This window comes from Amblyomma maculatum, chromosome 7 (genome assembly GCF_055883805.1).
Source record: "Amblyomma maculatum isolate TAMU_Amacu chromosome 7, ASM5588380v1, whole genome shotgun sequence".
Classification (NCBI taxonomy): Eukaryota; Metazoa; Arthropoda; class Arachnida; order Ixodida; family Ixodidae; genus Amblyomma; species Amblyomma maculatum.
The window spans coordinates 91,708,349-91,721,962 of NC_139350.1; the positions used below are offsets into that span (position 1 = coordinate 91,708,349).

The following is a 13,614-nucleotide window of genomic DNA, read 5'->3' on the forward strand; positions in this document are numbered from 1 at the left end:
TTATATCAATATACTGACAAAGTTGCATCGCAATTGTGTTTGAAAATTCAGTCCATTACTTTTCGAATTACTCTCAAAAAGAAAAAAAAAAAACTTCAAATGCAAGCCTTTCCCACTTATCAGAAGAACCATTTCCCAACATGTCCAAAATCGTATCTTATATTATTCCAAAATAAAAGATGTCCACAATCCCGCACATGTCAGCAATTTCGACTTGGCCATACAATGAATTTGACGCCATTACTCAACAAAACTTAATCCGCACTACGGTCGTAAAATTGAGTGAAGACTAAAGTATCACGCGCTTTCTAAATAATCACAAATTTTGGAGCGCTCCCCCGTCTAAATTTTTTCCTGCTCTACCTGTCAGCTAAGACAATAACAGTGTTCCAGGAAACGCTGCCCCGTCGAGAGAGAGAGAGAGTTGAACGTTTTGTTTACACCAGCGGATGAAGGAGCTGCGGCCTTCCGTCGCTTGAGACGGGCTGCCGGCGGTGTCCCAGGCCAGCTGAACGGCGGTTAGCTGGAGGCTACTCTCCGAGCAGAGTCAAATTCAGGTCCCTCCTGGAAGAAAAGGGGCAGTCCCAGGTGATGTGTTCGAGGGCCCATCTCGAGTCCCAGCTTATAAAAAATTCTGAGCTTTCTCCTGGGAGCATATGGCTCACCACAAGTGGATGTGGGAATGTCTCAGGCTGGAGGCGGCGCCAGGCGACGGCCTGCATGCTGTTTAGAGTAGGGGCTGGCGCAGCAGCCACCTGCCTATTCAGTCGATAGTGCTCTAGAATTCCTCTGTAAAATTTGACCCACTCTACGCTCCCCGCTCCAAGCCCCACTCTCTGCCGCTGGCTCGGTGATAGAGCCCTCGAGTCGGGCCATGGACAGATTCGTTGCCGGGAACGGCAGTGTGAGCCAGAGTTCAAATCAGCTGTACAGTGTGCGAGATTGGAGATTGGTGTAAAACTCGATTCGCCTGTGTGTGTGTGTGTGTGGGGGGGGGGGGGGGGGGGGGGGGGGAGGGCATCAACCCTCCGCTGTAATTTCGTATGGCAGTTTTGCTGTCGCAGACCACGAAACGCGCCTTCATCTAGGCGCAGGCTAGACCTACAGCCACTTCCTCAGCTACGTCCGAATCTGCTCATGGTGAAATAAAGTTTATTTGTCGTTGTTTCTAAGTGAACATAAATGTGCAGGCGAACCATGTGCGTTCATTCTTGCTCCTGTACTCAGCCATCACGCAACCCTTAGCGCGAGAAATTTACCAGCAAGGAGTCCAAGCAAACGATTACGAAATAGGGCGTGGCTAATACCAGGGCAATTGAATGCAATGCGAGCACAGAACACCATAAAGTTGTGGGAGGCTGGTGAGAGTATAAAGGTAGCTAAATTGAGGACAACATACTTCATTGTGAAAGCAATATATTTCGCAAAAGCATGTACGAATACAAAAGCTCACAGAAAAGTATCAAATGTTGCAATTCTCTCATGCAAATTTAACGATGTATGAAATCAATTTTGCAGCATATTTCCCATAATAATGCCTTCAGGGGACGTTACTAAATCAAGCAGCAGAGTTCAAAATATTACTCATGCATTTCTACCAAAGACTTCAGCAAAAGCTACAGTAACTTCATTTTCTTGGATGGCGGAAGAAGCGCTGTAGGCGTCTTGAATACATCAGTTTCGATAGCAGGTGCAGGTCTGCTTGATGACGCCGGCGCAGTATCCGCCGCGGCGCCTGATGCTGCGGCAGTGGTTATGACACGCGCCTTGGTTGAACGGACACCCAAAGCCGCGACCTGCAAAATGACGGCAACACCATGTTGACGCTTCCCTTCCATGCACTCACTCGAGCGTTTCAGGTAAAATATGAGGACACTTATGCTTCGTCTTTAACGGTGGGATGCTACAGCTTTAGTTGTTAGGTCAAGCGGTTCCACTTGTCCACGTAGACTCGGACACTGTTCTGTCTTTCGCAATCATGCAAAAGGCCGCACGGCATGCATATAGCGCCTCTGTGCGGCTGTTACTGGAGCGCGTGCTTTCCATAGCGTGCTACACCCTTGCTGTTTGTCCGCGAAAAGACTGCTACATTTGTAAGCAGCCGATCGCATCTGCCGAATGCCGCCTCACCCTCTGCGAACATGCAAAGATCACGTGTCACGTCACATCGCACCCCACGCCGTCAACTCAGATACCACCGTTCGGACCGGCGCATCTTGGTATCACTCAAAGACGAACGAATCATGCTCCGGAGGTGGCGACGGCCCCGCCTTTTCTACCACACGGGGACTTCACGTCATCGAGTAAAAGGCAATTCGTTCTTGATCTGATGAGAACCATCACGGGGCAATGTTTTCCTGACCAAAGCTCGATATGGTCAAGGTTCTTAAAGCTCACACCGTGAAAAGGTAGCTCCTGTGTTTTCATCTACCATGGCAGGCATTTTCATAGGCATGATTAGTGGGGCGCGAATCGCTGGCGGCGACGGTTCCTAAATGGTTTCGTTTGCTTACCGAAGCCATTTATCAAAACCTAGCAGCATGAATAACGCCTCATGGCTAAAATGAGCGATTCATCTTGTCTCGCAGCTGCTTTGTGGAAGTCTAAACGCAGTTCAGGGTTGAGTGCAACAGGTGCGTATCAGGTACCAGTGCCGGCGTCAGTGGCAAAAAGTGGGTTTAAGAATAACACGAAAGTGGCCAGTTAAAGCGCATGTATGTATTACGGGATTGATAAAGCTTCTTCACAACTTTCCGCACTGCTGGCTCTGAGCGCAAACTATTTATTGTAGTCTTGCGACGTGCAATAAACGACGCTAATCTTTACGCTCTTACTAGTGAGCAAATAAAAGAACCCGGGCTGAATAGTGCCTTAAAGTACTGTCATGGCACCACGTATTGATGTCATAGTCTTTGCCAGAATGAATGGTCTGAAGCCGCAGCTCTAGTGCCGAATTGCAAACCATGCCGTACTTTTCAATCCAACTTATTTCACATACGTTCTTTTTGACGCGTCTCCGCATCGCATTCATGATGCACTTGACAGCGAAGAATAAACCATATTGAGCAAGTGTTCTGTTCATTAATTTTAGCCAGCTTGAATCCACTTATTGGGATGCGAAAGCGCAGCGCTTCCTCCACAATGAAAAAAAAATGAAACTAAGGAACACGTTTTTTTCTTCGAAAAAGTATAAACACTCCCTTTAACAAAAGTAGGAGTGAGCTACTCACGAACTCTCAGGTGGGCTTCCTCGCTTTCGACTGGGGTGGCAGCAGTGCTGGCTACGAGGCCTGCCAAAAAAAGGCAATTTTTTGGAAAATATATAAACATTCGAGTGAGAAAACGTCCGTGATGATTGCTTTGTCCTACACTCCATCTATATGCCTGCGAAACCAATCAGTATATTGAACATATTTTCATCCTATACCGGCGATCCTTGGCGTCTGGTTGCCTGCAATTCTCTCTGTTGTAATTTTTCAGGTGCCTGTAACCGCTAATGTTATTGGTGACGGTTCTTCTTTCCGCGACATGTGACAATAGATACGAATCCTACGCATAACTCACACTGTGCCCTATGCGGTGTTCCGGGTATTTACTGGTCTTCTTAATGAGACACTAGCCCTATAAAATGACACAGTTTTAAAACTTTGTTCGCTGGAAAATAGTTTAGAAAGTGGAGAACTCGTCGAGTTTCTTTGGAGTCACTTTTACTTATGATTCAACTCGGTAATATAAATCAGAAAAGCGAAGAGCGAATGAGGGGCTCATCATAATACAATAAAAGAAGCCAACTGTCTTCGAGTGCTAGGTAAACGTCGGGGATATGCTTTTTGTTTGTACTTTTGTAGTTGATAGTGACCAGAATTAGTCCTGTAATGATTTTAGGGAGAAATATAATTTTCTTTCTACTTTGTATTTAATTATGTTTTTCTCTAAACTCATTCCAGAACTGACTCTGGTGAATATCAACTACAGAAGTATAAAAAAAAAATATATCGCCTACGTTCGCCTTGAACTCGCAGACTGTTGGCTCCTATCATTAATTGAGTAATAAGGAAATATAGCGATGTGAAAATATAGATGGGAACGGTCTTTTCAAATTCATATGAAAACCTTACTTTTAAGCTTTGTCCTGTGCTCGCACCGTCAATGAAATGAGTCTTCAGCAATATTTAGGCTAGAACACTAGCTTACCGAGGCAAGACCTTCGGATAAATTAATTTTTATGGCACAATCTTACGGTATAAAAATTGAGCTGATAAACAACTTCTACCTCCAAAGCAGTCTTGTCCAGAAATTCCGGGCATTTTCTTTTATTCCGCTTCTTTTAAATCGAAGTATATTTAAAAACATCGTCATATCGCATAAAACGGCATTTTTTTTGTTTGTTTTTTTTTGCACTCATAGAAGCCTAACGACGATCCAGTACACGCCATTCGTACGCATGTTTTTAGGCGAGATGATGACACAAATTGGCAAATAGATCCTGTTGTACACTTAAAGACTTCTTCATCGCGGAAAGAAACTACTCAGGTATAGTCCATGCTCTTTTTTTTTTTTTTTTTTGCAACAGCAGCAGCAGCCTTCTTCAAATAAACATTAGTGATCTTTAGGAACTAATAACTTTTAAAGACTACTACAGTTATTATACTTTCGAGTGCTGAAATGAGAAACTAACACACTGACTTAGGCTACCGCGTTTTTTTCTATTTGAAACACAAGTCAGTAAATGACCGCTTAAAAACCATTTTTTTTTTTTTATTGACGGCGAATATTAAATTTACTAGGAACTTTTCTGAGGATTATCCCTGATCGTCTCCAGATCATGAATTCACGGATTCATATAGATTGCATTGTTTAATCAGTTTTCGGCTGTATTTTTCTGCTTTGAGAAATCAGACATGCAAAATCAGGTTAAGCCAAAAGTCAAATGAACCCAACTCCACCAAAATATGTTGCCTATTGTTTACGCTGACATATTTACCGGGCGTTTGACATTATTAAGCGTAGATTTGTTTTCCAAAGCACTGAGGGAGACTTCAGTGCAGTCTTTGCAAGCTGATTTTTCGGTACACTATATACCATACGTGACGCAGCACAGCAGAAAGACAATTACTTAAGGCTGTGGAATCAACTTTTTTATCTCTGGTTTTAAGGCACATGAAAGAGTTCTGAAGTGTAGAGATGTCAAAGTAAAAGGCGAGCCAGTCCTTAAAACTTAGGAACAGCCCTCGTGGTTCGCGGTGCTGAACGAAAAGAAAAATAGTTCCCCAGGGTCGTGCAGTTGGCTCCCCACGTTATAAATATAGTGGCTCCGTTTGAATAAAATACAGACTCTGTTTACGTCATTTGCAACGTAGAAACCATTTAGGTTATTTACAGGAAAATACGTATGCCAGGATGCCAATTTAATACTGTGCATTGCGGCAGAGCACACGTAGCGAGCTCTAAAAAGAGAATTTTACACGTTGCATATTGTCAGCCAAAATGTTTTTCATAAATTTAATAAACAGAACTCCCCTTTGATGTTGAAGGGCTTCAACGTCTCAATGTAATATTGTGCTCAAGAATCAAATATTGATACCTAAACACGTAACTCAATTATTTATCCTCTTTTTTTAGCACTAAGAAGCTCAAGTAGTGATCAACATGCCCCACATTTGACCTGCGCACGGCATACCCGCGCATCTCTCGTCTGTACAAAAAAAAAAAAAAAAAATTCTCTCTAGTGAATAATTTCAACACCTCGTATAGCAAAGTAGTCAAATACGACATGCTAACGCTTATGAACAATAAACTCCAAATTAATGACCTGTATTTTATATGGTAATCGAAAACAGTGCTCTTGTGAGTTATAAAAAAAAAAAAAAAACTGTCCATTTAATTCAGTTGCTTTAAGAATATTTCAAGGTCGTAATTAGTTTGAAAAAATGGTTTGGGTAAACGTGGCTGATATTTTATACTTGAACAGTTTTCCGAATATAGGACGGAGAGGATGACCCGCCATATCAAATTTGGGGTATTTTTCGTTTCTCCCCCATCAAAGCTTGCCGTGGTATTTATCAGAGATCAAAGACGGTAGAAATGCACCTATCCTGAAGGAAAAAAAGTTTGCAGGGATGAGTAGGCACCAAAGACACTGTAGTAATCACAGGTGCTCGCGAACTGAGTGACTACAGCCTTCCAAATTATTTAACGCAACTTCCATTCTTTTTTTTTTTTTTAGAGCATCTCAGCGTAGTAGTCGCACTTACCGCACACAAGGATTATGACCAGGGACAGGACAAGAACCCTCATTGTAAAAAGTTTCCCGTAGCCTTGAAGCAAGCAGCTGCAAATAAAGAAGCGAAAACTCCCTACGTTAGTGTTATCCCATCTGTGACGTCGAAAATAGGAGATTTAATCATGATACTTGGTCAAACTGCTTTAGGCATTCCAAAACACAAATAGAATTGCGGCAGACTACCTCTCATAGCCAAGATAGAGGCTATTTATAATGTTCAGAAAAGTTTGAAACATTAATTCGACGACACAGTGTTCTATTTTTTTTTTTTTCAAAAGGTTCTTCGGGTAGTGAATCCCGCGATTTCACCTAGAAGTTACTAAAATATCGTTACCGTTGAATGAGATCACTTCAGTGGTCGGGTGTTTTAGTGGAGAACATTATTTCATTAAAGCCAGGTTTTACACGGCTTTCAAATATTGTTGATGCTTTGTGAAAAATTATCTGCTGCCTAATAAATTTGCTGGTCGACGCGGCGGTTCAGTGCAAGCCGCTTGTTGCTCCGTGGTGAGCTCCCGATTTCCCATACGATAGTTTTGGTGTTTTATTTTATACAATCATTATTTTCCTTATGAACTCATCTGTTCAAACTTAATCGTCCAGACAAGCTCGTGATGACACGAAATCGCAAACATAGCCATACAATGATCACGCATTAATAAAATGGTTGCTGGCTGCATGTTGTTAAATTATTGGTCAGACCGAGAGCCAGACAACTTATTTGCAAGACCGACACACAACCCGTGCAGACGCAAGTATTCTGCCCCTAACAGAGCAGATACTCGACATATTTCGTGTCACTTGCTTCACAGCGCTCTACTCGAGCGTTCCAAGAGAAGCATACTAAGCACTGCACATACTCTACGAAACCTCGCAGCAGAAGGTGCTCGCTTCTTTTTCCTTTCAAGACCAACGTAAAATTAAAACAAGAGGAAGCCCTTAGATGGGAACTGTTCAGGGCGAGTTAAACAAATGAGCACCTGGATACGTTGAAACCATCTGGCAACAGCGTCGCTACTGAAATTCGGTTCATAAACTTGAGTTCCCCATAGCGTCTCAGATATACTGTTTTTCCTGGATCGACAAGGTGGTTGTCATTTGTGCTACATTGGAGCAGAAATTTACCGCAAGTAAGAATTGCTAGGTTTTGCCGTCTGCATGTTTCCTCACTGCCTCTCTTTACATTGGGCCGACACTTCAACCTTTGCTAGCGTGGATATCATCATCATCATCATCTTCATCAGCCTGACTATACCCACTGCAGGGCGCAGGCCTCTCCCATATTTCTCCAATTAACCCGGTTCTGTGCTAGTAGCATCCACTTGACTCTTGCGAACTTCTTAACCACATCCGCCCACCTAACTTTCTGCCACCCCCTCCTACGCTTTCCTTCCCTTGGAATCCAGTTTGTTACCCTAAGCGACCATCTGTTATCCTCTCTTCGCCCTACATGTCCTGCCCATGCCCATTTCTTTTTCTTAATTTCCACTAGCATGTCGGTAACTTGAGTTATTTCTCTGACCCACTCTGCACGCTTCCTATCTCTTAATGTTACCCCTACCATTTTTCGTTCCATAGCCCTCTGAGTTGTCCTCAACTTAAGTAGAACTTAAGAACTCAACTTGAGAAGAGGATATCATCATCAGTTAAAAAAATGTCGTGCAGGCTTATACGACTGATTTTGTTACAGGAAGTGCAATGTTCTCCGTAGATTTAGTGGCATCCTGTTGACATAAGAAAAACTTGAACCTTGCGAAAAATACATTACAGAGTTGTTATCAGACGATGAATGGCGGTATAAGGCTGCAAACATGCTGATTAGCTTAGCTTGTAGGGCGACTACCCCAAATACAGGTGGTCTTGCGCGTTCAATCCCCAGTCCAGTGCGAATTCTTCACTTTCGAAGCTTTTTCCTATATCTCTGAAGATATTCTTTCTGTCCATATGGCCGCCGTTTCAGAGAATGCTAAGGGGCTAAAAGTTAGATTGCTCAAATATTTACTTTTTTTCTCCAAAGAGGACAACATACACGCTTGCAAAACGCAAAACAATTTCAGTTTCTTTCATATATAGATTAGTTTATGGCGACACGTACAACTATCATACAAATGTGCGTAGTCCTAGGGTTGTCGGCGCTTGAAGTCCGGTTAACCAGTGGTCTACATATGTACCACTGTCCTATAAAGGCTTGTCTTGGTTTGTACGTCCCAAAGCGACTCAGAGACGCCGTAGTGGAGGGCTTCTCGAAATTTCGACCACCTGCGGGTTCTTTATAACGTGCACTGACATTGCACAGCACATTGGGGCCTTGCCATTCGCCCCTATAGAAAAGCATCAACAGCAGCCTTGATCCGATCCCGCGTCCTTGGATTCAGATGTAGAACGCTCCACAAACTCAGAGCTTCCGCGATGGCTTTGTCCTATTTAGGGGTAAAATGCTTCGAAATAGTGTTATAGTAGGCACACAAAAAGAAACTACGCTTTTTTTTCTACCTATGCTCTGCTATTATAAACATTATTATCGCTTGATTGTAACACCACAAGTCACTGATTTCACTGGTTAATCAAGCCTAAGAAGGGCGCGGTAGCTGTCCGACCAAAGACGGAGGGCGAAAACGAGGGTAGAATTTGAACAGATTTATTGCATGTTTCTGTCCCTGGACACATGCATGAGCACACCGGAGTAAATGGGGCTGCAACTTTACTCTTGCATTTTACAGGCAGATCCACAAGGAATGCCCCTCGATTGTTCGCGGTTGATTGCATGAGGTTAATTATCTATCTGCGAGGGCTCACTAAATATTCTCTTATAGGCACATAAAAGAAATGGCAACACTTCAATAGATATAAGCAAGCAGGGAGTTCGAAATTCGAATAACGCCAGTTGCAAAATAGAAAATAGTCAATATACAATTCTTATTCTGAAAATATCAGATAGCTTCAATATTCTCTCGACAACTCGAAACAATTCATTCAATAGCCTTGCAAGTATCCTATTGATAGTGGAAAATTTATTTTCTGGGTCAACAATTTCTTTTTAGGGTCTGAAGATTTGTAGCTTAAAAGCCATGAGCGATATCACGGAGAGCTGTGTGCAGACAGTTTGTATACAGCAAGGCAGATATTATGTATCCCTTATAGCTTAAAGATTAGATGATTAATAACAATAGTACTGATCAGCAGTTTTCTTTGTTTCAAAAGCTAATTTGTAATGAAAAATTGATGACCATCAACATCACAACTGCGTCCTCTTTTCAAATTGTTTTCTACAGCAGTATGGTTAAAAATATCCGACGGCCAAAATAAGGATCTTAAAGCTAGTTGAGGGAGGGAGGGGGGGGGGGGGGGGAGCTTTCCATGCATTGCCTATTTATGAAAGTTTGTCTTTGCGCACGGCGTTCTCGCCAAGATCATGCATAAATTCTTCGACATCATTAAATGCACTAAGGACGTGTGTATTTGGTGATAAAAATATGGCAAACTGCTACATTTCAAAATTGTGCATTGCGCAAATGCCAACTTAAAAGGTTTCACGCCCGCATTTTTGACGTTCGCTATATTGAACCACATTGCATATTTAAAATTTAAAAAAAAAAAAAGAAAAGGGGGTCGCAGCTTTGATCGGAACTACCTTCAATATTTAAATATGATATTCCCCTTAATATAAAAAAGGTTCATTAGATAAGTTTCGCTAATACAATGCCTAAACATATTTTGTGTCTTAATAATGCCTGCCCGGCTGTACACCCCATGCAGTTACATCAAAAGAACCGAGATAACTGTCGATGATTTGAATTGCAAGTGCATAAAGAAAGGATCAGCTGGTAGATTTCAAACCGCAATGACTAAAAGAAGACTATTGCACGGACATCCTTTATCAAAAGTGTACTGGCAAATACGTATCTTCAAGGTGAACCTTATAGCTTTGTTATGCATCGTCAGCGCCGGATAACTCTTGAAGGTGAGGGGAATTTTGGTTGTCATCCCTTAATAATGTTAGAACTTCCACATGTGCCCCAAGGGAGACATGCCACACGTCTTCTGAAGAAAGCCCTCGGACTCGTAACTTTGTTGCATTATTCAGGAAACGTCCTGCTGCACCACAGAATGTGAAAGTATCTCGCTCTGCTTGTCTTTTTATTTAAACTGTATGCCGTTCACGTGGGAGCATGTTGACAAGAAGGCGAGCCGCCGGTGAAGCTGGAAGAGCTTCCTATCTTTCTCACAAGCAAAGCACCAACAATTCTTCATTGAAAGCACACGATACCAAGAAATGCCTCAATCGCGAGAAAGTCACGCTCTTGAGCACCGACCCTCAAGCCGGTCACGAGGCCGTTATTTTCCTATACACGCTGAGATCGCACTTAGGTAGGTGGCACGTGTTGTTCAAAACACTCACTAATCATGCGAATATTATTTTCTAGTATTTGAAGCGCAGAAATCAAAACAACGACGGCTGCATAACAGACCCGGGTGGTTACTGTAATTTTATGCAATTTCAAGCACACGAACATGAGTTCATGCGCTTCAAATTCACGAAATCAAGCACCAGCTCGCCAACCAGTTGATTCTTCAAATGATATCTCCGTCGGTGATGGGGTGATTGCATTGCCTTCAGTTCGACTTTCTACGCCAACGTCTTCGTTTTGTTCTTGACCATCCTCCTCCCTTTATATCACTATTCAACGTAAAAATGTGTAAACTCTAGGGGAAATATGATCAATTTTACAGAAAATAAGCCAAACAACAATGACAAGCCCTGCAACTTGTAGTAAAAAAAATAAAATCTTAACATTACAATGCTCAAATGTTTTAGGTTCAGTCGATGCAGATTTGAAGAACAAGTTTAGTTTCCTGAGCAATGCGGCAGTTTCATCTTCCGATCAGTCATTATAATATACCAAAACAGTTGGCATGAAAACGTCCTGCACGCTGTTGAGGAAACTCACCAGTGAAATGTGCTCCCTCTCTCTGCCTCACGAGCAGTTCTCATGAATGTCTGGCCAGCGGTGGCCGCTTTTAAAGACGAGGCTATCTTTATGTTACGTAAGCGAACGGAAAACCTTGGCGGTGAAATCTCCGACGCAGATGCAGGCATGGACGCCGGGAAGTTTGACATCCTGGAAATGCTTCCGCAAACATTTCGAAATAACGTACGCTCAACCGCCTTTCAGTGTCACGTTACGCGGATGTAAACATTATCCAACCAATCACTAATGATGTCAAGATGTCGGAACAAATGTGAACCGCAGAAGCAAGTAGAACGTCGAGCTAAAATTTGAGTCTTCCCTTCAGACAACGTCCAGCATAGAACGCGGAAAATAATACAAAAGCGTCATTTAGAACAACGGAAAGCCATTGGAATTACAAATGACCTGAATCACGAAACGCAATCAAAGATGGCTGATTAGCCTCGGTAAATCAGACTGCGAAAGGCCTATTCGCGGTCAGCAGCACCCGCTGCCATTCGCACAAAGCGCGAACCATTGGCTCGAAAGAGGGCGTCCTAGTTTCACTTGTTCTGAAGAGCACCGCAAGAACGCAAGACAACAAAATATCAACCAGCCGCTGGCCAAGGGTAGTTAATTCAGTGATATTTTTTTTACAGATACCTGCTTTCTGTTTGCTTAATTATGGATGGTTGATAAGCCTTGATATACCGAGGTGATTTACCGTGTCCCAAAAGCGACTCGGGCTATGTCGGAAACCACAGTAAAGGACGCCGAAATTTCGACCACCTGAAGCTCTTTAACGTGCACTGATATCGTACGAGTAGCGTGCTTTTCGTCTGAATCTAAAAACGGCCACGGTGGCCGGAATCGATCTCTCCTTCCTGGGATAAGCAGACGGCTTCCCTGATCACTCAGCCATGGCGGCTGGGCTTCGACTGTGGAGAGAGTAATGCATATACTGATAGTGTATTCAAGTTGCTTCTCGCCTTTTCTTCAATAATACGCACGAGCGCCAGTTTTGAATCCAAAGGTATATCGTAATGTGACCTCCCCGCTCCTCTTTGCTCTTCTATTGATAAAGCGAAACTCTGAATGTTACCGCGGCTGACGTCTTTACACAGCTTCTCGCTGTAAAACTACCATCCAAAGCAAAGCGTCGCTCAATGAAGCGCATTTATTTTGAAGTGCGCATCCAATATACCCGTTATGATATTGTTAATCATGCAATTAACGGAGACATTATAGGCTTCCTTTTCTAAGTGGCCAGGACACAAGGAGCCCTGCGTATTCATCTCCTCTGGTTGTTAATTTTGCTCCCTTGCGCTGGTCAAGATGTTTTCTCGATATCTGACACTTAATGACGCAGATGGAGAAGAGCGCTGATTGTCTGCACTTAGGTCTTCATGAAACGCTGCAGGGACGCGCGAATTTTATAGCCACTTCGAAAAATCTGCACAAATTTATAACAAGATTTTTTTTAGTGCATGTTAAGCGCATTAAATTACTAACAACGCAAATATTTCTTTAACCGAAATTGCAAATTTGGTCACCTAATGAAATTAATAATAACGTCACTAAAAAAATACGATTTTTGCCTGAAAAATGTTTAATGGGGTGCCAGACTGAATTTCGGCTGAGAAAGTGGGGAATTTCGAAGGAATGATTGGTGTGCTCGGGCATATTCTAATGATTAATTGAATTGAGACGAACCTATAAACGAAACGATAAAAAATAGGGCGGGAGCTCAAGCTTCGCTTTAAATGTAGGTGCGAAGAGCCTTTAACACTGCCTTCTCAGCAGGCAAACACTTCTGTATTTTTTTGTTAATAATAATAATAAATAATACACTGGAAAGAAAAGGCGCAGTATCGGTCACACTTGTTTTGTGGGTACCTGAACCGCGCTGTAAGTGAAGGGAGGACGTACGCAGTGAAATTTGAATGAGAGAAAGAGGAGCCGTAGTTGGGGGCTACGGAGTAATTTCGACCACGTGGTATTCTTCAACGTGCACCGACATCGCACAGCACACTTCGATATTTTACCGGCGCTGCGACAGGGGACGAGGAACAAGAACAAGACAAGCGCTCGGTCGTCTCTTCTTGTTCCTCATCCCCTATCGCAGCGCCTATAAAATATCAAAGAAGAACCAACTAGCTCATATCTCTGTGTTGTGCACAGCACACGGACGCCTTTTCGTTTCTCCCCCATCGAAACCCAGCTGCCGGCGTTCGGGATCGAGCCCGGGTACTCCGGCAGTCGGGCGTCTTACCGCTGCACCACCGTGGTGCGGCAGGTGTGTTTTGCTGAATTTTTTTTTTTTGAAGCTTGTTTTGGGGAAAAGGAAAGCGCAATATCTCAATCTGAAATGGACGTCTACAC

At 42.9% G+C, this 13,614-nt stretch overlaps 1 protein-coding gene across 1 annotated transcript; it reads right to left on the minus strand.

Annotated features, from left to right (window-relative positions):
• Positions 1-1,399: 1,399 nt before the first annotated feature.
• Positions 1,400-11,313, minus strand: LOC146183948 (defensin-like). Its single transcript, XM_084609257.1, has 4 exons — positions 11,233-11,313; positions 6,255-6,331; positions 3,231-3,290; positions 1,400-1,796 (listed from the first exon to the last, which is right to left on the minus strand). Exons 1-4 carry the CDS (start codon positions 11,274-11,276, stop codon positions 1,675-1,677), a joined length of 303 nt encoding a protein of 100 aa, XP_084465383.1. The 5' UTR covers positions 11,277-11,313; the 3' UTR covers positions 1,400-1,674.
• Positions 11,314-13,614: the final 2,301 nt, after the last annotated feature.

What these genes read in the sequence shown, in the direction of transcription:
- LOC146183948 (XM_084609257.1), bottom strand. Translation starts at nt 11,276, where the DNA reads ATGAGAACTGCTCGTGAGGCAGAGAGAGGGAGCACATTTCACTG. An exon ending in AGAGGGAGCACATTTCACTG is followed by an intron (nt 6,332 to 11,232) that starts GTGAGTTTCCTC and finishes CTTTATTTGCAG; the next exon opens with CTGCTTGCTTCAAGGCTACG. An exon ending in GGAAGCCCACCTGAGAGTTC is followed by an intron (nt 1,797 to 3,230) that starts GTGAGTAGCTCA and finishes GTCATTTTGCAG; the next exon opens with GTCGCGGCTTTGGGTGTCCG.